The sequence below is a fragment of the Rattus norvegicus genome, chromosome 19 (genome assembly GCF_021556685.1).
Source record: "Rattus norvegicus strain SHRSP/BbbUtx chromosome 19, alternate assembly SHRSP_T2T, whole genome shotgun sequence".
In the NCBI taxonomy this organism is placed as follows: Eukaryota; Metazoa; Chordata; class Mammalia; order Rodentia; family Muridae; genus Rattus; species Rattus norvegicus.
In genome coordinates, this window is record NC_141552.1 from 38,902,496 (window position 1) to 38,926,059 (window position 23,564).

General features: G+C 49.9%; 1 protein-coding gene across 9 annotated transcripts in view; it reads right to left on the bottom strand.

The window, feature by feature from the left end:
• Cacna1a (calcium voltage-gated channel subunit alpha1 A) overlaps positions 1-23,564 on the bottom strand; it is a 297,093-nt gene that overhangs the window by 257,288 nt on the left and 16,241 nt on the right. For all 9 annotated transcript variants that reach the window (XM_087593877.1, XM_087593876.1, XM_087593875.1 and 6 more), the window contains exon 2: positions 22,541-22,841. In XM_087593877.1, coding sequence (XP_087450003.1) covers positions 22,541-22,806 — 266 coding nt within the window. In that variant the 5' untranslated portion in view covers positions 22,807-22,841. The remainder of the gene's footprint in view (positions 1-22,540; positions 22,842-23,564) is intronic.

The following is a 23,564-nucleotide window of genomic DNA, read 5'->3' on the forward strand; positions in this document are numbered from 1 at the left end:
CATGAAGGACTGGAACAGACAGCAGCGTTTGGCTAGGCAAAGTGGCCAGGAGTCAAAAGACACACAAGACCAAGAAGTGGCACAGGTGGGGTGCAGGTGCTTTGCCTCAGGTGGCCCAGAGTCCTCTGCCAGAGAGTTGTGATGTCATGCCTCTGAAAATAGGGAGGCTACCATTCTAGAGAAGATCTGTCCTGTCACTGATAAAAAGTTATTCAAATTATCTACCCACCTATCTATGTGTCTATCTATCATCCCTCCATCTGTCCATCCATTCATCCATCCACCCATCCATCCATGCACCCATCCAGACACCCAGCCACCCACCCATCCATCCACCCACCCACCCACCCATCCATCCATCCATCTGTTCATCTGTCCATCCATCTGTTCATCTGTCCATCCATCAGTCTGTCTGTCCTGTATCCATTGCTCTGTTTCCATCCATCTCTTCACCCATCCATTCAGCAGCACTCCCATCTACCCTGTCATCCCTGTCCCTGTCATCACATTATTGTACAGCCAACACCACTCACCATCCCAGAATGCTTTTGTCCTACACACCTGAAACACGTTAAGTATGTGCACACCTTGCCCCCTTCCCCAATCTGTGGTATTCACCACCATTCACTGAAAAGATGACAGGTGCCTCCTGAGAGTAAATGAACGCACACGCATCATCACAGTGAGAGAATTCTATCACCCTATTCAAGATGCAAAGCAGGTGTGGAAAAACTGGGACAATGCCCAAGTGTGACCCAAGAGTGTGGTGCAAAAAGAAAAAAGAAGTTCACTACTCCATCTCCTACCGCACGTCCTATAGGACATGCTTTTACCTTGAGTGTATACCAGGAACCTGAAAACCAGAACAAGGACCAATACCTTTTATTATAACACAGGCTGATGACATCATTCCAGTCCCTGGATACAGTAATTCCTGGAACCTGAAGTTATGCCCACCCTACGTGCAGCTGTGCCTAAGTCGATTTCAAATTCCTTGAGTTAAACAATCCACATGTCTCCTACCTTTTAAAAATTAAGATGTTGCTGTCACATTGCTCTGTTCTGTGTTGTTGAGCCGGCATGGCACAGTGGAGCCCGCGTGGGTCTTCAACTCATGACCTCCTGCCTCTGCTTCCCAAGTGCTGGCACTGCATATGGCCTCGCCACCAGGCAGCCTGAGTCAGCTCTGATGTGAAAAGCATTCTGTCCACTGCCCCCCACCACAGCTCCCCCCACACCTGTCTGGGGTACGCTTCCCTCATATGACTTTCCTGGCTGCAGAACCAGCCCAAGGGCTCCCACTTCCTGCCCAGCCTTCCTCCTCCAGAATTCATTGTTGCTGGAGATGGCTCATTTGTGTGGTGGCTGTACTGTTTGTCCCCAAGGCATAATTGCCTGGGTCTCTTCATCTCTGTGTCTGGGCCCTGACCACAGCAGTGTCCAGGAAACAGCCAGTATGCTAGCGAACAAATGAGCAACTAATTGACCGACCAGTGAAATGTCACCTGCCACCAACAGGGGATGTTTTTTAAAGATGTATTTATTTTTATTTGGCACATAAGAGTGTTTTCCTATGTGTACGCATATGCGTGCCTGGAGCCTGTGAAGGCCAAAAGAGTGTGTCAGATCCTCTGAAACTGGAATTACAAATGCCTCTGAGCCACCGTGTGGATGCTGGGAATTGAACCTGGGTCCTCTGGAAGAGCAACCAGTGCTCTTAACTGCGGAGTTATCTCTGCAGTCACAGGGAATTTATTTTTATCTTTGTTTGGGGTTTTTTGTTTGTTTGTTTGTTTGTTTGTTTAGACAAGGTAGTCCTGGCTATCCTGGTACTCACTCTGTAGACCAGGCTGACCTCAAACTCAAAGATCTGCCTGCCTCTGCCTCCCAAGTGCTGAGTCTAAAAGCCTGTGCCATCATGCCCAGCAGGGAATTTATTTTGAAAAGGTAAGAAAAAGCAGAGCCTTCTGTGCAGACCATGGCTGTGGGGCTTTGTCTAGCATCTCTCCTCTGGTTAAAGGCAAGGTATGTGGAGGGACAGAGGAAGAAGCCATGGCCATTGCCGGCAGCAGGCCTCTCCTACCTGAGCTGTGTCTTTTCTCGCCTGCCAGGCTTAGGCTTAGGCTTAGGGTTCTCCAGCTTCAGAAGAGCAGAGAAGTGATCTGTCTAGGAGCAGAGGGAAGCTCTAATGGAGAACTTCAGCCAGCTCAGCTCCTACATCCACAGCCAGTCACAGCCACCTCTAATTTAGCATATTCTTCTCATGTTCCAGCTGCCAACCATGGAGCCACTCAGAACCCTCTCAGTCCAGCTACCCTGCCTCCTGGAAGGTGACCAGAAAAAGGACACAGCCATGGAGGGAGAAAAGGGAGGCAGGGAAGAACAAAGGAGAAACACGTCCTAAATAGAGCTCTCACCAGAGATAGGTTGAGATAGCTGTCTTAATTCATTCACCCCAGACAGGATGACACAGGCTGTAGCATACAGTCCCCATTTCACAGATGGAAAGAGGAAAGACTTCTGCAGCAGGATGCCTTTAGGATCGGATGGCCCAAGTTTGATCCAGAGATCCCACATGGAGAAAACAGAACTGACTACCATAGCTGTCCTCTGACGTCTACATGCATGTCACGGCACTTGTTTGTATGAACATGCATACACACAGATAGATAGATAAAAGATAGATAGATACATACATAAATAGTTAGATAATAGGCAGATAGGCAGATAAATAATAGATGATAGACAGATATATACAGAGATACATAGATAGATATATAATATAGATAGACAATAGATGGATGATGGATAGATAGATAGATAGATAGATAGATAGATAGATAAATAGATAGAGGTTTAAAACTTTTAGAATGAAGACACAGGTAGTCTTGAGCCCTAAGTGGAGTGTGAAATAGCTGCTCATTAAACAATCAAAGAAAGTTTAAAGGGCCTTCTGTACAAGGCACTGTCTTCTTCGGACTGGAGATGTGGCTAGAAGGCCTAGCATGCAAGAAGCCTTGGATTCCATCTCTGGGAGGGAGGAGGGAGAGGGAGAGAGATGGGGAGAGGGAGGAGAAGGTGGAGAGGGAGGGAGAGGGAAAGGGAGAGGGAGAGGGTGGGGAGATCATCCCTGTATCCTGGGAGGTCAAAGCAAGAGGGCTGCCTGTTTGAGACTAGCAAGTCCTCACCTCACCATAAAACATAAAAGCCAGGGGTGGGGGGAAGGTGGTGCGGCTCAGTGGGGAACACTTGCCTCACGTGTTTAAGGCATCCCAGCCCTAAAAAGGAAAAAAGGAAATAGGTCAGCATTTGGGACTAGAGAGAAGCTCCTGGTTTAGCGGTTGCTGCACAAGCCTGGGGTCCGTCCCCAGGACACGTGAAAAAGGCAGATGTGGTCACGCACATCTGTACTCCCAGCACTGAGGAAACTGAGTCAGGCAGATGACTGGCACTCACTGGATAGTGCCTAGCCTAATCAGTGAGTTTCAGGTTCAGGGAAAGGCTCTGTCTCAAAACGCAAACTAAACTGGCTGAGGAAAGAGACCCAAGATTGTCCTCTAGGCCCATGCTGCCTTCAGCAAAAATGTGTTACCTTCACAATGAAGACCTGTTGTTGGCAGATGATACATTGTGTCAACACTCCAGCATCCCCAAGGTGAGATGCGGGGAAGACAGAAGAACCACACAAAGACAGCCATCCTGATATAAGAACCAGCAGGAGAGACTCTGCCTCAGCAGACAGGAGAGAACTGACTCTGGAAAATTCCTCTTTGGCTATTACACATACATCCCCACTCATGTACACACACTTCACACACACACACACACACACACACACATAGTACACACACATAGTACACACATATAGTACACACACGCACGTGCAGCACAGAAGCTGAGCAGGACAAAAGCTGTGTCCTTTTATAACCCAACCACCCTTCTGCCATACCTCACTTGTGGTAAGAGAATCAGTCCATGGAGAGCCTACAATGGAAGACAGGAAGTGTGATCTCCCATACCTGTTTTGGAAGTGTCCAGCAGCTGGAGACAGACAAGACGAAGATTTACTAATTCCTGATTCACACTGCTGGGTTCTGAAGCCCAGCTGAGCCAACCCTACCTGTGAGGCCTTAGTTAGGTCAATTACCCTCTCTGTGCCTGAGTTTCCAGATCTGGAGAAGAGCGTGATTTTAGCTTTAGCATTGTCTTTGCAGGCTCGTGTGGGGTTTACAGTTTGGTATCCTTAGGTACTGCCTGGGAGGTTGCCAGGAGGGCCCCCAAGGTTAAGAACTGCCTGGGTTACTAGTTAAAACCCTGTCTCAATAAACACACAAAAATGGTTACATTCATTTGTTTGTTTGTTTTTAAGTCCCAGAAGAGTCATGGGCTAGTTAGAGAAGGGGTGCTTTCAGTTACTTATAGAGTAACTGACTGCCCTGAGGGGGAGAGGCTGGCACATCTCTGCAGGCTCCCTTCCAGTGACTACAGAAGTGCAGAACTCCTAGAGACAGCAGCGGCCTCAGCACTTTTTGAGCCGAAAGCTTTGGAAAAAGCTTTCGTTGGGGGGAGGAAGAGGAGAACTCAGGAGAACTGGCAGGAAAGATGCTGGAGCGGTGGGGAAAAAATGCTTCTAAGGCAAAAAAAAGGGGGGGTGGAGAAGCAGGTTTGCTGGGCTGTGTACAGAAGCCAGAGCTGGAGGGACCCTCCTGAGGAGAACAAGAAAGCCCCAAAGAAAGTACGAGGTCTTACCTCCCACAACCTCTTCCCACCACAAATGAAAATACAGCTAACTCAAAATATAATCTAACCCTTTAGAATGTGTCAGACTGCAAGAAAGTGCTCGGTCAGTAAAGCGCTTGCCTTAGGAGCAGAGCCAGAGCCCCAGAGCCACGCCCCAGCTCTCCTGTAAAAGCTAGGTAAGGCCGCATGCGCCAGGCTCTAATCCAGGGCAGAGGCAGGAGGATTCTAGGGGCTCTCTGGCCTGCAGCCTAGTTGAATCAGTGGGCTCCGGGCTCAGGGGGGAGGCCTCATCTCAGAAAATAAAGTGGGGAGACTGGACCACAGCTCTGCAAGTAAATGTGCTTCCCGCCCAGTCAGGCCTGAAAAATTCCAGTTCTTTAGGGTCCTCCGAACTTGCGTAAAAAGTCAGATGTGGTGGTGCACATCTGTAGTTCCAGAATTCTCACAGAAGTGAGAAATGATCAGAGAACCACTCAGAAGCTCTCAGGCTAGCTAGTCTGAAACAAAGAGCAAAGAGATCCTACCTCAAACAGGGTGGAAGGTGGAGAGAAATGTGCACTGTGGCATGCTCCCATCCCCCACAGGCATTTTTGTGCACACAGTCACACATACAGATAAAAAGGAAGAAGAAACATATAGAAGGCAGGGTGTGACTGAAGAGGACACCTGGATACACAACATGTACATGTATTCAAACGTGTGTTGTGTGCCCACACACATATGTTACAAACAGGGCATGGTGGTATAAGTCCATCATCCCCGCATTCAAGGAGTATGGGAGGACTGTGAATTCTGGGTCAGTACGAGCTACACAAGACACTTTCTCAAAAGATAAACAAAACAAAAACCACCGGAAAGTATTACCAAGAAAACTAAACTCCCCATCAGACACTGGGAGGGGGGAGGAGTGTCTCTGTGTTCTGTGAATGGACTGTCTAGTTGGCAGGTTCAGACCACTTTCTGGACCCAGAGAAATGGCCTCTAAAGAAAATAAAAAGAGGAAAAGCCAGTGAATTTCTCTGTGTCTCAGTGCTGAAGAACAGCAAGCCTCGGGCTGTGAACAGCGCTGCCCAGGGGAATAAACCAGGAAGCCTTTTTTTGGGTGCAGCCAGAGGGCAGGACGGGAGGCTTATGAGCATGCTGGTCCTCACTGGGAGCTGAGCGCTTCACAGAGAAAGGTTGTCAAGTGTGTCCCAAATCAGTCACCTTTACTCAGGAAGCTGCCGGTGGCAGTCTGAAGCCTGGGTACAGGCGATGACTGTTTCTCCACCACCTTATCGGTTCAGCATGGTCATGTGACCAGGGGAAAATCTTAGCCAAAGCCCTGTGAGTCTCTACCTGGTTCCAACTGTCTCTTTGCCCTCCTTCTTCATGGAGCTTGGTCTCCAGCATGACAGTGTGGAGGTGATGGGGCCTCTAAGATGGGCGGGATGGCTAGTGGGAGGGAAGTTCTGCTGAGACTCCGCCCATAAATTCGTGATGTCTCCCAGGAGTGGGATAGGTTTCTGGGCCAGCGTGAGTTCTGTTAGACTGGACCCCACGGTGCTGTGCCCCTTGTACCTTCAAGTTTTCACAGGGGCTTTCTTAGGTCTGCAACCCTCATTATGGGAGTTCAAAAATTCATCACTGTGGGCCCAGTACCTTGATCTTTCTCTCTCTGTGTCTCTCTGTATCTATCTTTCTCTGTCTCTCTCTCTGTCTCTGTCTGTCTCTCTGTCTCTGTCTCTCTTCTCTCTGTCTCTGTCTGTCTCTCTGTCTCTCTGTCTCTGTCTGTCTCTCTGTCTCTCTGTCTCTCTGTGTCTGTCTCTCTGTCTCTCTGTCTCTCTGTGTCTGTCTCTCTGTCTCTCTGTCTCTCTCTCTCTGTCTCTCTGTCTCTCTCTCTCTCCCTCCCCCCGCCCCCGTGTGTATATGTGTGTGTGTCTCCTTCTCTCCCTCCCTCCCTGCCTCTTTTCCTCCTTCATCTGGATAGCATACTTTAGGTCCCGAGTTCTTTTTCTGTGGAGACTGTGAGCTCTTCAGGCCCTGTCTGCTGCCTTGCATAGCTGGACTTCTCCTTGACCCAGAAAATAAACACATAGTTTGGGCACCTTAAGAGGTCTCTAGGGTGACCAAACACAGGGGACTCAAATGCCACGTTTGATTATCACAGGGATGTGTTCTCAGCAGAAGAGACAAAATGGGTAAATCCACTCCCTCTCAGCTGGTATCAGGTGAGGCAGAAGCTAACTTGTTTTCCACTGTGGACTCCCACATGCCGGGTCCCTCACTAGGGGATACTGGGCAGCTGGTCTGCCTGGGCCGTGGCCATAACCTCTCACTGGGGAATCCTGGACAGGGCCTCTATTGCTGTGCCAAGCCCTGGGCCCTTAGTCGAGGAATCTAGGCAGGGACTCTGCCATCAAACCACACCAAGCTCTTGGTTTCTTTGAGATGGGGGCCTCGCTGTGTAACCCAGATTGTCTGTGAGTCTGTCAGTCTTCTGTCTCAGCCTCCGAAGTACTGGGATGACATCTGTGTGCCACCGGATCATCTGGAAGTATCAGCTCACCAATGATTTTAGCCTGAAGGAAGCTCGTGTACTGACCAGATGCCCTTGACCTGGCTGGTGTGTAGCTTCAGGATGCTGTGTGTTGGGTTCTCTGTGACTCCCTGATTGGTAAGCATTGCCCTTATCTTATAGACACTGTCTCACGAACCAAGTGACCTCGGATGAGCCCTGAGAAACCCTAAGTCAGAACAAATACTAGTGGCTTCCTATTGTTCCCACAGGTTCCAGAAATCTGACCACACAGAGACAGGGACAGAGAAGCCAAGAACCCAGGGGTATTCTCTCCCCAGTCCTGTCGCTGTCTATACTGATCCTCCCAGAGTTCACACGGCCTCTCCTGGTCCTTCAAGGTAGCCCCCACTTTCACCAACCGCTCCCTCTGTGCCAGGGAAACTCCGGAAGAGAGTGAGACCCATTGGCAGTGCTGGAAACCAAGTCGCTGGAATTTTCCACAGCAATCACAATAATGGTTGTGGTGTCTGTGCTAGTTAACATTAACAGACGCCAAGCTGGGCTCCAGCAGACAGAGAGTGACTGTCCGGCTTGATGGTATTGTAGAGGCCCCAGCTACAAAATGAAATCTGAGAGGCTGGGCCACAGTTTGGGCAACTGCAAGAGACTAATGGCTCTTAGGTGTCGAAGGCACGTGATCCAGGGCAAGGTTCTCTGGATCTGAAATCTACTTGCATTCTTGTGTGGCCTTCGACTAATTACTGAGCCTCTCTGTTTCAGTCTTCTTGTCTGCAAAATGAGTGCAACTTTAACACTTGGCATACGCTGTTAAGTTCACGCCAACTCTTGGAAGGCATTTACGAAACCTGGTACTCAGAGAGGCTCCCAGAGGACACTGTCGCCTACACCATGTATGTAAATGGTGCCTCCCAGAGTGGTCTAGGTTAGCAATGGAGGCCCATGGCCATAATGGCTTTTTCCAACTGCACTGGAGGCTGCACTCACGATTCTGTCACCGTTGCCTTTACCGTCTCAAAACTGTACGGGGAAAGAGCAGACAGTGGAGGAGCTCTGCGTCTCGGACAGGAGGCCCAGTCACTGCTGCAGAACTGCACACCCAGGAGCTAGGGGAGTAGGGATGTCAATTCCAACTCACATCCAAGAAGAGCAGAGACCACACCCTCCTAGTCAGTCCAGGGTGCTTGCCATGCTTAGTAATTTGTTCATGGATGATGTGATAGTTTTAGTGAAAGTAGCCCCCATGGGCCCATAGGAAGTGGCACTAATAGGAGGTGTGCCCTTGTTGGAGTAGGTGTGGCTTCACTAAAAGAAGTGTGTCCTTGGGGGCGGACTTTAAGGTCTCAGAAACTAAAGCCTGCTGGGCTCAAGAATAGCTGGGTCTGTAAACACATGCTCAGCTAGTCAGCACTGGAGCAGTCAGGCAGCTTCCTGGGGCTCACCAGCAAGCCAGCATAGCCTATATGGCAAGGTCCAGGCCAATAAGAGGCCCTGCTCAAGAAAAAAGGAAGCCGAAGAAGAATACCTGCATGTGTACATGTGTACACGTACAAAAGAAAGGAGAAAGAAAAGGGCGAGGGAAAGAGGAAGGGAGGGAAGGAGGGAGGACTCAGAAGATCCCTGATGTATTCAGTGTCTCCTTTTCAATGTGAAGCTTGGGAGGTGTTGGACGTGGTAATGTCTTTGACTCTTCCAGTAGTGTCTACCCAGATTGAAACACCACCTCTCACTGCCCAACTCTGCGTTTATCAATTCAAGTAAAGTACAAACTGTTTCCAGTGAACTCTGAGGTATTGATGAACACCTGCTGTCACACAGTAACAACAGGCACTCCACACACTTAGCCCTACACATGTACAGATTCCATACCCACACACTCAACCAACACAGGTCTGAAGGGAAAAACCACATCCATACCAAATATGATGGAGCCCCTGTCCGGCCGATACTTTCCACACAATACAAGACAGCTATCTGCACAGCACATGAGCAGTGGGCATTACTAAGTTGTTTAGAGATGACATGAGGTCCATGGTGCCATTTTTTCAGAGAGACTTGCTCATTTTGGCAGACCTTGGTATTCGCAGAGGTCTTGGAACTGAGTGTCTAGGATTCTGGGATGTGACTTAACGGAGTGATTGAGGGGTATTTGTTGGCTCACTGTATCCTGACAATACCACTCGAAAGTGGGCAATGCGATTTCACAAATGAGGAAAGAAAGACTGGAAGGTACCACAGATATCAGTGGAGTCTGGAATTGGTACCAGGAGTGGGGTATAACCAAGCACATTAACATTACAAAGCTGAAGTGAACTTGGAGCAAAACTTGCTGTTCAGTGCTATGACTCCTAAGCTCAAGGTATAACCATACTCTGTTCCTCAGTTTCCCCAAGGTATAACCACACTCTGTTCCTCAGTTTCCCCAAGGTATAACCACACTCTGTTCCTCAGTTTCCCCAAGGTATAACTACACTCTGTTCCTCAGTTTCCCCAGTCTCTAGCCCTTGGCCCCCTTTGCCTTTCCCCAAATTTTTTTTTTCGGAGCTGGGGACCGAACCCAGGGCCTTGCTCTTGCTAGGCAAGCGCTCTACCACTGAGCTAAATCCTCAACCCCCAATTTTTTTTATTTATTTTAAAATTTTAAAAATATTTTTTCATTTAATATAAATAAAATATTTATTCATTTTGGCTGCATGTAAGTCGGTGCACCACATTCATACTTTATGCCCACAAAGGCCAGAAGAGGGGATCAGGTCCCCTGGAACTGGAGTTACAGATGGTTGTGAACCACTATGTGGGTGCTGGGAGCTGAACTAGGTTGTTTAAAAAAAAAAAAAAAACAAGTTGTCTTAACCACTGAGCTATCTCTCCAGTCCCCTGTTTTTATTTATTTTTTAATTATATGTGTTCTTGTTGCCATGTGAATTCAGTGCCCAAAGAGGCCAGAGGCCAAAGGCATCAGATCTTCCTAGATCTGAAGCTACAAGCTACTGTGAGCTAACTGACGGAGGTGCTGGGAACTGAACCAAGCCCTCTGCAGGAGCAGTGGGTGCTGCTAACCTCTGAGTCCCCTCTCCAGCTCTGTGTCCCAACCTGTTATAGTCTAGGCTCCTCCTTTTTTTTTTAACCATCCCTCCCATCAAGAAATCTCAGTGTTCCCTCTGAACCCACTTCTTTCTTTACCTGTCACTTTATTCATTGGGTTTTTGTTTTGTTTTGTTTTGTTTTAGATGAAGTCCTGTCCACGTAGCCTAGGCTAGCCTCCGCCTCTCCCTCTTTTTGCCTCAGACTCCCACAGACTGGGATGACAGTCTGTATAACCATGTTTAGCGTGGAACTTTATTCTAAATTTACAAAGTCTGCAATCTGGATGGAAATTAAAAAAAAAAAACCACATCTTTCTTTCACTGTTTCTAGCTGCAGTGACACTTAGACACAACAGGTGGCTGTGGGATCAGCAATATCCGTGTAGCTTTGACTTTGTTGCCAATAGAGACCGTTGATGTCACCCGGAAGAGGTTCTGAAAGCCCCTTTTCACTACTTTGGCCTCTCGAGGTCTCCCAGTGGCTCCGCTCCACACAGTACTTAGAGAAGCATGCTTTCCAGGATTTCAAATACTTTCGACAAGGTTAACTTCCTTCTGTCTGGTATGATCGTTCAGAGAGGGGTCCCTTGACTTCCCAGACTGCAGAGTACTCATGGCTCACAACATGGTCAGAGCCTTCCCCGTAGCCTGGCATGGTGACACAGGCCAACATCTTCACAGTCCAGAAGCTGAGGCAGGAGGCTAGAGACTTTCAGGACAGCCTGGCTTCATAGCAATACCCTAATCCAATAATAGCTGGTTCTAAGGATTCTGCTGGTCGCCTGGTCCCCATGAAACTCAAGGGCAGAGTGGAGAAGCATCTCCCAGAGATCAGTCTCTGGCCCAGGAGCAGCAATGTTTTCACAGAGCCACACCCTAGTCCCTGGCCTTCCCTCCTGCCCGTACGCTTTCCTGGTCAGATGTGGGAATCCAAGGTGAATTTAAAAAACAGTTGGCCTTCTGGGTCTACAGACTCAGATCCAACCAACTGGAGATCAAATGTACCTAGGAGGGGAAATGGCCCCTGTGCTGAACACACACCCAGTGAAATAACAACAACAACAACAACGAAGACGACGACGACGACGACGACGACAACAACAACAAAACTGTGTGGGTTTGCTTGCTTTGCTCTCGGAACGGCTCTAGGATTTCAAACACATTTTAATGTGATTACTTTCCTTCTGTCTGCTACAATCATCTGAAATCCTTTCAGAGAGGAGGTCCCTTGCCTTCCCTGGACTATAGAGGACTTATGAGGCCTGGCGTGGATTTCACCTGCCCAGCTTTCTACTTCAGTTGCATCCTGTAACTAAGTCCATTTAGTGTGCCTGAGATGGGGACACAAGTTCTAAGCGGATTTGGCATCATTTTCTGGAAGGAGTTGAGCATCTGTGCTGGGGTCCCTTCCCTGTGGATGCCTGCAGATGACATCACCTCTGGAATATGGATGGTCTGGAAGCATCTGGGACCCAGCCAGGGACCTGGGTGGTTGGGGGAGCTTCTTCACAAGAAAGCAATTGCTCTTTTCTAGCTGGGATGGCGCCATCTCCATATCTGAACAATCGGTTAGACCGTCTGTGCTCACTGGAAGTCACCGGACTCTGAGGAGTGAGAATCCATTCCAGAATCAGACCAGAACTACTCTACTCCCGGGGAGCTCTGGGCACGCTTTGCTTTGATCTGTTTGTGTTGAGCTGTGTTTTCACCCCAAAGTGGATTTGTGACTTCAATCTTCAAATGAAGAGGGGTGGGGGTCTCAGACGAGCAGAAATGAGAGGGGGGTCAGGTACTGCAACGTGGGTTAAAATGACTGTGGGCATCACAGTAGTCAGACTCAAGCTCTTCCATCCCCCATTTGCTGTACCACTGAGCCATGCCCTGATGCTCACTCAGGGAGATTAGCCAGAGGCTCTAACAAGTTCTATGCCAGTGGTAGCATGGGAGACAAGGCCAGCATGGAAGGAGCCAGTCACACGAAGAACGTCGAAAGCAGAGGAAACAGCAAGTAAAAAGGCCTTGAAGGCAAGAGCACTTATGTAGGAGGCGAGTACGATACCAACTGAGGTTCGGGGCTAGCCTGGGCTAGAGAGATGGCTCTGCTTTTGAGAGCATGAGCTACTATCCCAGAGGACCCAAATAAGGAGGCTCATGATTGCCTGAACTCTAGCTCAAGGGACTTAGTGCCTTCCTCCGCTGTCTTCAGGCATCTGAATACTGGGCAGGCACGCACACACGCATACACGCGCACGCACACACGCACACACGCACACGCACACAAAGAAACAAAATAACTTTAAAAATAAAAGAAGATACTGAGTATAGCTTGGTGGTAGAGAGCTTGAATGACACCCATAAGGTCCCAAGTTCCACCCTCAACACCACAGGAAGCAAAGCCCCAAAAGCAGGAGCAGGAGCAGGAGCAGGAGATAGAGCAACTGCGTTTGATTCGAAGGAGAGCAATGATGGTGAAAGTACGGACAGACACACAGCCGAGGGTCCATTTGAGTGGAGCCCCTGGGGTCATGAATTATAAGCCTGTGTGTGCCACATTGTTTGTCGAAACAGAACAAACAGGCAACAACAACACAAAATGAAACAGACAACAAATAAAAAAGATAGATCCTCCAGTGTGCACAGACATCGCCCACAGATGTGTGCACACCATGCACAGAAGTGTGATGGCAGCTGGGGGAAGGTCCCAGATGGCAAAATCTTGTGCAAGCACCAGGGCATGAATTTGAGACTGAGGACTCACATTTAAATGGGAGGAGGAGGAGGAGGAGGAGGAGGGGGAAAAGAGGAAGAGGAGGAAGAAGAGGAAGAGGAGGAGGAAGAGGAGGAGGAGGAAGAAGAGGAAGAGGAGGAGGAGGAAAAGGAGGAGGAGGAAGAAAAGGAGGGTGAGGAGGAGGAGGGGGAAAGAGGAAGAGGAGGAAGAATAAGAGGAAGAGGAGGAGGAAGAGGAGGAGGAAGAGGAGGAAGAGGAGAAGGAAGAAGAGGAAGAGAAGGAGGAGGAAGAAGAGGAGGAAAAGGAGGAAAAGGAAGGGGAGGAAGAAAAGGAGGGTGAGGAAGAGGAGGAGGAGGAAGAAAAGGAGGGTGAGGAGGAGGGGGAAGAGGAAGAGGAGGAAGAAGAAGAGGAAGAGGAGGAGGAGGAAGAGGAGGGGGAAGAGGAAGAGGAGGAAGAAAAAGAGGAGGAGGAGGAAGAAGAGGAAGAGAAGGAGGAGGAGGAAGAGGAAGAGGAGGAAGAAAAAGAGGAAGAGGAGGAGGAAGAGGAGGAAGAAGAGGAGGAGGAAGAGGAGAAGGAAGAAGAGGAAGAGGAGGAAGAGGAAGAGGAAGAGGAGGAAGAAAAAGAGGAAGAGGAAGAGGAAGAGGAGGAGGAGGAAGAGGAGAAGGAAGAAGAGGAAGAGAAGGAGGAGGAAGAAGAGGAGGGAGAGAGGAAGAGAAGGAGGAGGAGGAAGAGGAGGAAAAGGAAGAGGAGGAAGAAAAGGAGGGTGAGGAAGAGGAGGAGGAGGAGAGGCAGCAAACCAAAGCAAACAGTGCTGGAGAAGTGGCCTGAACACTAAGAATGCTGAGTTCAGTTCCCAAGACGCATGCAGGGTGTGGCTCACAACTTATACGTAACTCCAGGCCCAGGCGACCCAGTGCCCACCCCGGCCTCTTTGGAGACTCATTCTTGTCACAAACCCACACACGGGAATGCACATCCACACATTAAAGGGGAATGGAGGAACTCAAGAGATGGCTCAGAGGGTCAGAGCATTTCCTGCTCTTGCAGAGGACGCAGGTTCAGTCCCCAGGTCCACAGAGGCTTACAACCCTCAGTAACACTACCTTCCAGGATGCTTGGTGCTCTCTGCTGACCTCTGCAGAAACCAGGTGTGTATTCAGTACACATACACGCAGGGAGACAAAAGCCTCATACACATAAACATATACATAGATGTGTATATATACAAGCAGCCCAGGTCCAGGCTCAGTGGATAAAGGAGTCACCCACCAGGACTGACGGCCTGAGTTTGATTCCCCAGGACCCCACAATGATGGGAGGAGAGAACTGACTTCCAAAATTCCTCTGACCTCCACATATATACCCTGATATGCAACCCTCATAAACACAAAAAAAACCTACAAATGTAACAATAAAGATAATAACGATGACGATGGTGGTGATGGTGGTGATGATGATGATGATGATGATAAAAGCTAGGCAGGGTAGCACAAGAGTGTAATCTCAGCCCTGGGGTTATGGAGGCAGGCAGAGCCCTTGGCATCACCAGTCAGTCAGCCCAGCCTCAGGAACAAGCTCTAGGTCAATCAGAGACGTTGCCTCAAAACCTAAGTGAGAGGCATTGAAAGCTTAGAATCTCCCCGTGCTGGTGGTGAAAGACGGAGAGACAGGCCAGCTTAAACTCATAGACCCCACAAAGAGGAAGGGATGGCTCGGCGCTGTTGAAGACTTGAAACCCACAGCATGGCTGAATCCTACATCAAAAATCCTATGGCAGGAGGGTGACTTCAGGGACGTGTGCTCCCAAGACACTTAGGAGCCAGCAGAGAGCACGGAGAGCCTGCCAGACACTGTGGGAGGAGCACCCCAGAGCCTCTGCAGACCTGCCATCGTGGCTGGAAGCCAAAGCCACTATTCAAAGGACAAAAAGAGGGTCTCTCTGCCCTGCAAGCCAGCCAGTTGCACTGGAAAGACAGCGCCCTGGGACCAGACCTATTTCTTTTTAATATCAACTAGGCTAGAAATGTTGAGCCTTTCTTCCCTTAAAAAGAAAAGAAAAAGAAAGGAAGCATTCTGATCCCCAAGCAGGTCCTGTCTAAAAGCCAGGTTTCGTTTTGGTCAGGATTCTTTTCTTTTCCTTGTGGAGACGAGGCCCTGAGACCATGTGTCCTTTCTGCCTGGCACAGAGAATGTCCGCCAAGTGTCTTCACGCCTGCACTGTTAGAGAAGCCGCGCCTGAGGCTTCAGAGAGGAATCAGTGCGGAAAGTCTTCCAAGCATGAGGACCTGAGCCTCATCCCCAGAACCCATGGAAAAAGCCAGATTTCTTGCACCCTTGTATCCCTAGCATGGGGGTGGGGGGGACAGAAGGATCCTGGGGGTCGCTGACCAGTCAGCTTAGCCTAACTGAGGAGCCTCAGGTCCGAGTGAGAGACTTGTGTTAAAAACCAGAGCGGAAGCCACATGTTGTTAATCTCAACACTCAGGAGGCAGAGGCAGGTGGATTTCTGTGAGTTCCAGGCCAACCTGGTGTGGACATAGTGAGTTCCAGGGTTACAGAGAGAAACCTTCCTTTAAAACCAAACCAAACCAAACAAAACAAAACCAGAGTGGAGGGCTCCTGAGAAACGATGCTTGACCTCTGACCCCTGGCCTCCACACACATGTGAGCACACCTGCACACACAAGCATGTATGCACCCAGAGCTGGATGCTGTCGCTGTCCCTACTTCACAGACAAGGAAACAAGAGCATAGAGAGGGCGAGGGCTCCTGCTGTCAGGGTCAGCAAGTGGGATTCAAACTGTGCACGTGCCGGGCAAGAGTCCAGCCACTAAGCCACAGCCACAATCCACTGTAATTGATCTTCTAAGCTTTTCCTTTACTCTGTGTGTGCGTGTGTGTGTGTGTGTGTGTGTGTGTGTGTGTGTGTGTGTGTGTGTGTGTGTGTGTGCGCGCGCGCACGCTCTCACACCTGTGCCAAAGCATGCGTATGGGGTTCATAAGGTAATGTGGAGTTGAGCCTCTCCTGGCCCATTTACACAGGTTCCGGGAATTGAATTCAGGTCTCCAAACTTGGGCAGAAAGCCCATCTCGCCTGCCTACAACTAATCTTTACCAGATTCGTTGCGCATTTAAAAAAGAACTGGTCTGTGTGAGGACTGGTTATAGTATAGTGAGAAATGACATCTTGAGGGCTCTGGCGGCCGGGTGTCTCAGAACTCTGCTCCTTAAAGGCAGGAAGGGAAAGGCCAGAAGGCGCGGCCTGGGATCTGGGTTTTCGGTTTCTGGGGTTGGTACCGGCTCAGTTCTTGGGCCACAGCGCCCCCTGGTGGTCTCCCACAGAACCTTCAGCGGGAAGCCGGCGATTCTAACCTACTGCTCCTCAAACACAGCTCCTAAAAGGCTCTAAAAGATGTATTTTTCAGCACGGGGAGTCAGACAGCCTGTTGCACAGACAGTTCTGCTGTTGTGGGGGAAAATTGGCGTCAAATGTTCCCAGAAGTAAGGAAACAGTGTCCCAGAAAAACACTAAGGAGAAGGCTGATGCCGTAAAATATTTGTCGTTCAAGCTCACGACCTGAGCTCTATCCCCAGAACCCATGTAAAATTCCAGGAGTAGCAGTGTGCGCTGGGGCTAAACCAACAAAGCAGAGAGATGACTCATAGTCAAGAGTGTTCCCTGTGGCCTGGAGAGAGGTTAAGAGCACTGACCACTCTTCCAGAGGTCCTGGGTTCAGTTTCCAGTAACAATGTGGTGGCTCTCAACCATCTGTAATGGGATCGGATGCCCTCTTCTGGTGTGTCTGAGGACAGCCACGGTGTTCTCTTATAAATCAAATAAATAAATCTTTGAAAAAAAAGTCTTAGACTTAAATTCCATTAAAAAAAAAAAAAGCCCCATCTGTGTAGTGAGGTAGAGCTCACACCACACACATGCACACACACGCACGTGCGCGCGTGCGCGCACACACACACACACCTGCCCTCGTACGCGCACACGCGCACACACACACACACACACACACACACACACACACACACACACCTGCCCTCGTACGCATCTGCACACACCCAAAGCCTCATGGCTCTGACTGTGAATGCCCAGGAAATATCCAGAAAATTCCTGAAAACTGAAATCACTGGGTATGGGGGGGCCTAGAAGAGACATCTGATATAGGAGTTTGGTTATTAAGTCTTCTGTCAGAAGGCTCATTGCTGAAGGTCCGGTCCCCAGCTGTGGGTCCTGTGAGGTGGGACTGATGCATTTAGGCTGAATTGATGGGACTTGCTCCGAGGAAACAGACCACCGGGGTTATATCTTTAAAGGGTCCCAGGTCACTTCCTGCTACAACTTAGACCTGAGATGTGCCCCCAAAGGCGCCAAGCTGAAGCCTGTCCTGGTATCAGGAAGTGATGGAACCAGTGAGGGTGGGGCCTAGTGGAAGACACTGAGGTCACGGGGGATTGACCCCAATAAGGATTTAGAACCCTGGCTCCTCTCTCCTGCCAGCAGACCTCACCACACACCCCAGCCTGTGATGTGCCTCATAAACACAGCTCAGAAACAAGCTGGTGGCCATGGACTACGTCCTTGGAAGCTGGGAGCCTATAGCTCAGGTTAGTAATAATTTCGCCTGAAAATGGCTAAGAGAAAGGAATTCAGATTTTTGCACCCGGTAGCTACCCAAGGTGATGGATGTTGTAGGCCACATACTTCTCCCTGTGTTTGAATGCAGAATTTCACAGCCCAAGCTCACCTTCAACTTTTTAATGTAGCCGAGGATGACTTTGAACTCCTGCCTCTGCATCTCCAGTTCTGGGACTGCAGGCCTGCATCACTTCTCTTGGGTTTCCGTGGTGCCAGGGTAGAACACAGGACCTAGTACATGCTGGGCGAGTGCTTCACCAAGACACGGTCCCTGTCTTTGGGATTTTGCTTGTTTTGTTTTGCTTTCTTTGAAATGGGATTTTGCTCTGCAGACCAGGTTGGCCTGAGATTCGCTCTGTAGTTAAGATATCTTGGATCTCTGGCCCTCCTGTCGCTGCTTCCCATGTGCTGGGAAAGCAGGAGTGTGCTACCATTCCCAGAGGAAGAGCACAGGAAACAGAGCAGAGAGAGGGTTTTAAACAGCAGAAAAGTTCAGTGAAACCTGAAATTCCAGCAATTCTACCAAAGAACAGAAACCCCAAAGAACTGGTACGGGGCCTCAGAGGAATACTCATATACCTGTGCTTAGTGTGGCTTCACACACAGGAGGGAGCCACAGTGAATCCCATTGACAGGTGGGCAGGTAAGAGATGCAACGGTCTAGAGATGCAAGAAAAATATTACTCAGCCTTAAAAGAGAAGGATGGACTGGAGGATGGCCCAGTGGTCAATGCTTGTGCGTGAGGACTGACATTGATACCCAGAATCCATGCAAAACTCCATGCATAGTGGTGCACACCTGCAATCCCAGCACTGGGAGATAAAGGCAATGAGCTCTCTGAGGCTCCCTGCCTGGTCAGCCGTGACAAGTTCCAGATCACACAAGAACACCTGAGGTTGATCTCTCTCTCTCTCTCTCTCTCTCTCTCTCTCTCTCTCTCTCTCTCTCTCTCTCTCTCACACACACACACACACACACACAAAACACAGAGAGAGAGAGAGAGAGAGAGAGAGAGAGAGAGAGAGAGAGAGAGAGAGAGAGAGAGATCCACACACAAAGAAAGAGAACTTTAGCTTTAGCCGGGCCTGGGTAGCACACACCTGCAATCCCAGCACTTGGGAGGCAGAGGAAAGAGGGAAGGAGAGGAAGGATGTCATGGTATGGCTTTTCCACAGCACAGACTGATCTAGTCAGAGAGACGGCTACTCAGAGACTCCATTCCTAGGAGCTCCTAGATCATAGCATCAAGGGCCAGGGGCCAGGGCTGTATAAGACACCCGCTTCTGGCTCTGGGGTGGATTTTAATGTTGCTGAAGCCCGTGCTTGTTCAGCTGTGTGCTCTGTGTATTTCTCATCCGTAAGGGCAGAGTTGATGATCAAACGTCACGCAGAGCACCGCCCACACCCCTACCCCTCAAGGATCTCAGGTCGTGTGCTTTAGAGAAGGACTGAAGTTTAGAATGGCAGCTAAGGGCTGGGATCTGCTTTTTAAAATTCTCAGAAAGTAAGGAAGAGGAGTGTAGCCCGGTGGCATGAGCCCGAGGAACCCAGTGACTACTGAATGTGATTGTAGACTTGTGGGGTTCCAGCAACTTCTACTGCACTGAAACATGTCCAGAATAAAAACATGCAGAGAAGAATCCAGAGGCAAGGCAAGCCCCAAGGCAGGAGGATGGCTGCAGTTAAACTTAGAGCCAGTGTCCTGTTCCGGTTACTACAAGTGCTCTGAGGACATTTCAAAGCGAAAGGTTTGCTTTAAGCTCCCTGCTCATAAGGGCCTTGCTGCAGGAGAAGCCACAGCCGTGTGAACTGCAGCCCAGAGCCTATGACAACAGCTCACACTGCACCTCAGGAATGACTGAGGCCTGTGCGCTGGCCCTCTGTCCACTGTCTCCATTTTACAGTTTGGGGTCCCATAAAGATCAAGAAAGGGCGCCACCTGCAGGGGGAGGACCTTACATTTCAGTCCACAAAACCAACACAATTTCCCAGAGGCCCTTTTCCCTGGTGACAGCAGTTTCTGTCGACTTGACAATCAGCACTAACCCTGGCACTTAGGCCTGGAATCCAGAGACTGCAGGGTCAAAGAGCAACATCGGCCCATGTGAACATCAAGATCCACGTCCAGCTCAGCGTGTAGGAAGCAGACACAGGCTGTGAGTTGGAGGCCAGCCTGGTCTACCTAGCAGGTTCCAGGTCATAGAGAGACCCTGTCTCCAAGAGAGAGAGAGAGAGAGAGAGAGAGAGAGAGAGAGAGAGAGAGAGAGAGAGAGAGAGAGAGAGAGAGAAAGAGACATGGAGGGAGGGAGGGGGAGAGGGAGAGGGAGAGAAAAAGAAATGGAAAAGAAAAAAGAAAAAAAGAAAATCAAGAGAGAAGGAAAATTAAAAAGAAAGAATAGAAAGAAAATCTTGCCTCAAAAAGCAACAAACAAAATTTCTTCAAAATATTATATATTTCATTGATGCCCCCTTTCCATTTTAATTTCATGGATATTACACTGGACACGATCTGTTTAGCAGAACACATATCTATAAATAAGCAAAAGTAAATATGACAGGGATGTGCCGAAAACCGTCATCTTGACAGAGTAGAGAACTGTGGAAGAACACCTGTCTAGAATCTTCTAGAAAGGGGCGGGGTCATGGCTCAGAGGTAGAGACCTGGCCTGTATCTCCCAGCCGTGGACTATAGCATGGCCTAGTGGTAGAGCACCAGCCTAGGGCCCTACAGTGGAGTCTGGGGACTGGGGTTCAGCAGTAAAATCCACCAGCCTTACTATGACAAAAACATAGGAAGGACTCACGCTGGAGATAGGCTGAACACAGCCCACGAGGGCAGAGCCTGCAGCCCAGGCCAGGGCAGCGCATGCGCGGGAAGTTCAGAGGCACTGCACCTGGGTCATGTTCGCGACAGTTCGGTGAGATTCACTCTCATTGGTAAACCTATCTTTTCCTTAAGCAACAGTTTTTCAGCTCTTCATTCCTGGGCCTAGAAACAATGACTCAGCAAGTTAAGGCATTTGCTTCAAACCTGACAAGCTCAGTTCACTCCCCAGAAGCAACCAATGGTAGAAGAGGACAACCTCAAGCAAGGTGTCCCCTGACTTCCACATCCATGTCACCCCACACCACTCTCCACGTGCTCACAAAATAAACTGTGCTACTACAAAAAAAAAAGTTTTTTCAAAAACCACTTTCCCGTCCCTTTCCTGGGCCAGGCGACAGTGGCACACACCTTAAATCCCAGCACTCTGGAAACTAAGCAGGGGGATCTCTGTGAGTTCGAGGCCAGCCTGGTCTACAAAGCAAGTTCCAGGACAGCCAGGGCTACACAGAGGAAACCCTGTCTCAAAGGGGGGGGGGGGGGGAGGGGGGGACCCTCCTTGCTGCAAGTCTGTGGGAATATCATCGCAACCCTTTTAAGGCTCACTGCTTCTGAGAAAATGAAGCAAGAATAGTGTGAGTGGAAAGAAACGGAAGAGGAAAGGGTGGGGGAGAGACCCTGGAGGCACAATCAAGGTGCTTTGGTTACTAATGGATGGATGGATGGGTTGGTAGGTGGATTGCTGGATGGATGGGCTGGACAGTGAGTGTGTGGGTGGAGGAGGGAGGGGTAGATGGGAAAATATATGGTCGAGGTAACTGATACATGAGTAGACATGCTGAGTGAACAGGTGGACGTATGCATGGGAAGAAAGCCGGATACAAGGCAACACCTAAGGGTGAGAAGCACGGATCGGTTTGTGGCCGCCCGTAGATACTCAGACGCACCACCAGGTGGCGCCGTAACCTCAGGGACTACCGCAGAGGGCGCTTCAAGTAGACCGGCAGATGCTCTGCTTCAAATCTAGCCTACCAGACATGGTCAGGCCCACCTTGCATTCATACCCGCCCATCAGCACCCACAGCATACACAGGCTTCCCCTTCTCCAGCAAGAGCGGCAGCTGCATATAAGCAAGGTGACCACACACGCAGCCTCGCTGAGATAGGAAGGGTATGGAGACCGAGGGACGCCCTAAGCTGATTCCTCTCTTGCCAGCATCAACGGCTCCTGCTGTTACTCATGGGTACATCACAGCCATCAGGATCAGGCCAGGAACCCACCCCAGCTTTACTCCTTTGAAGTAAAATGTTATTAAGCCCTAGCAATCCGCTTAGAAACGCGATAGCAAAGGAATTGTTTGTAGTTGAACCTTTCTCCAAACTTCTTTCTCTTAGCTATTAGCATCGTTCGTTTCCTCGCTGCTGATGGAAGTTGGGAAGGGTTTTAGTCCTAAGCACCAGAGAACGCGTGCGCGAATGCGCGTGTACACACACACACACACACACACACACACACACACACACACACACACACACAGTGGGGGCGGAAGGAGAACACCCACTTAGGGATGACAAATCCACTCAGGAAGCCACCACATTCTCCCAACCCCAGTTAGACCCACCTTATCATCAGCACAAAGGTCTATCCCTGGTTCTGGAACCCGAAGTGATACCCAGAGGGCCGACATAGGTTCCCGGGTATCTCTGAAGGCAGCATTTCTTAGCCTTTTCCCCACCACACTCCCAACAAAAGCATTTGTCCCCTGTGCCAGCCCTTTCTGATTGCACTGTGCACAAGGGACCCGGGTCCTTCCCAAAGCCGGTTCAGAATATTCCAGGCAACCTTAAGGTAAAGTGTTGCTGGCCTGTCAGGGGAGAATTTGAGTCACTCCACACCTTATCAGCGCATTCTGCATCCTGAAGCTTGCCAGTTCACGCTTGGCTGGCCCACAAGCCCCACATAGCTCCCACGCAGCCTTCCCCATGAATACTCACTCCCACTCTTTCCTCCTGGCCTGAGGGGTGCTGTGCATTTTGTGCGCCTGGTGGGCCAAGATGACATCCCGGTGGTCCACCACACCACCACGCCGTTTCAGAGTTGGCCCCTCGAGGCTTCCGCTCATCTGCTCGGACCACGGGACATGCAAAGTCCTGGAAGAACCTGCCAGGGTGCAGTCCGTGCCTGGGTACCTCGAGCTGTGCAGGAGCTCATGATTGAGGGGAGAACGCATGGGGTCAGAGACCCAGGAGGCCCTCGGCATCCATGGGCCTCGCTCAGAAATCCCAGGAGAGGAAACTAGAGGGAGAGAGGAGACAAGAACAGAGTGAGAGAAACCGCCGGGAAGTCAGGACTGCATGAGCAGGTGTGGACAGCACAGGCCACCCCACCCTGCGCCCGGAAGTTCAGCGCCCCAGGCCCGGCTGCCAGGATTGAGTATTCCCTTGGCAACTGGGGGGCAGGAAAGACACTTCTAGCAGTTGCCGGGCAACACAGGCCATGGGTTGAAAGGGCGCAAGGGTGTGGCTGACGCTAAGCAGTAGAACTCCCTGGCTTCGGGTGCCAGCCAAAGTGGGGTGGGGTGGGGTGGGATATGGGCTGCTTTCTCACATCTACACGCTCCCTTCTGCAGAGTGGACCCTCTAAAGACCCTGCTCTCTGTGCTTTGGACCTGCATCCTGTGAACTTCAGACCCCTGATGGCAAGTTCAAACTGAGCTGCACTGGGCCAAGAACCTGGTTCTAATCTGCTTCCTGTGTAGAGTAGAAAGCACACGGAGCTTGCCTGTTCATTTCTGTGCCTTCGTATTTTATTTTATTTTATTTTATTTTATTTTATTTTATTTTATTTTCTGTGGATGTTTATGTGTTTGCCTGGACATGGCGCATGGGTACGTGTGTAATATGTATGTGGAAGCCAGAGAGGTTGCTATTCCTCAGGGCCGTCCTCTTTAGTTTTTTAGACACAATCTCTCACTGCCCTGGAACAGAGTAGATTAGGCTGACTGGCCAGTGAGCCTAG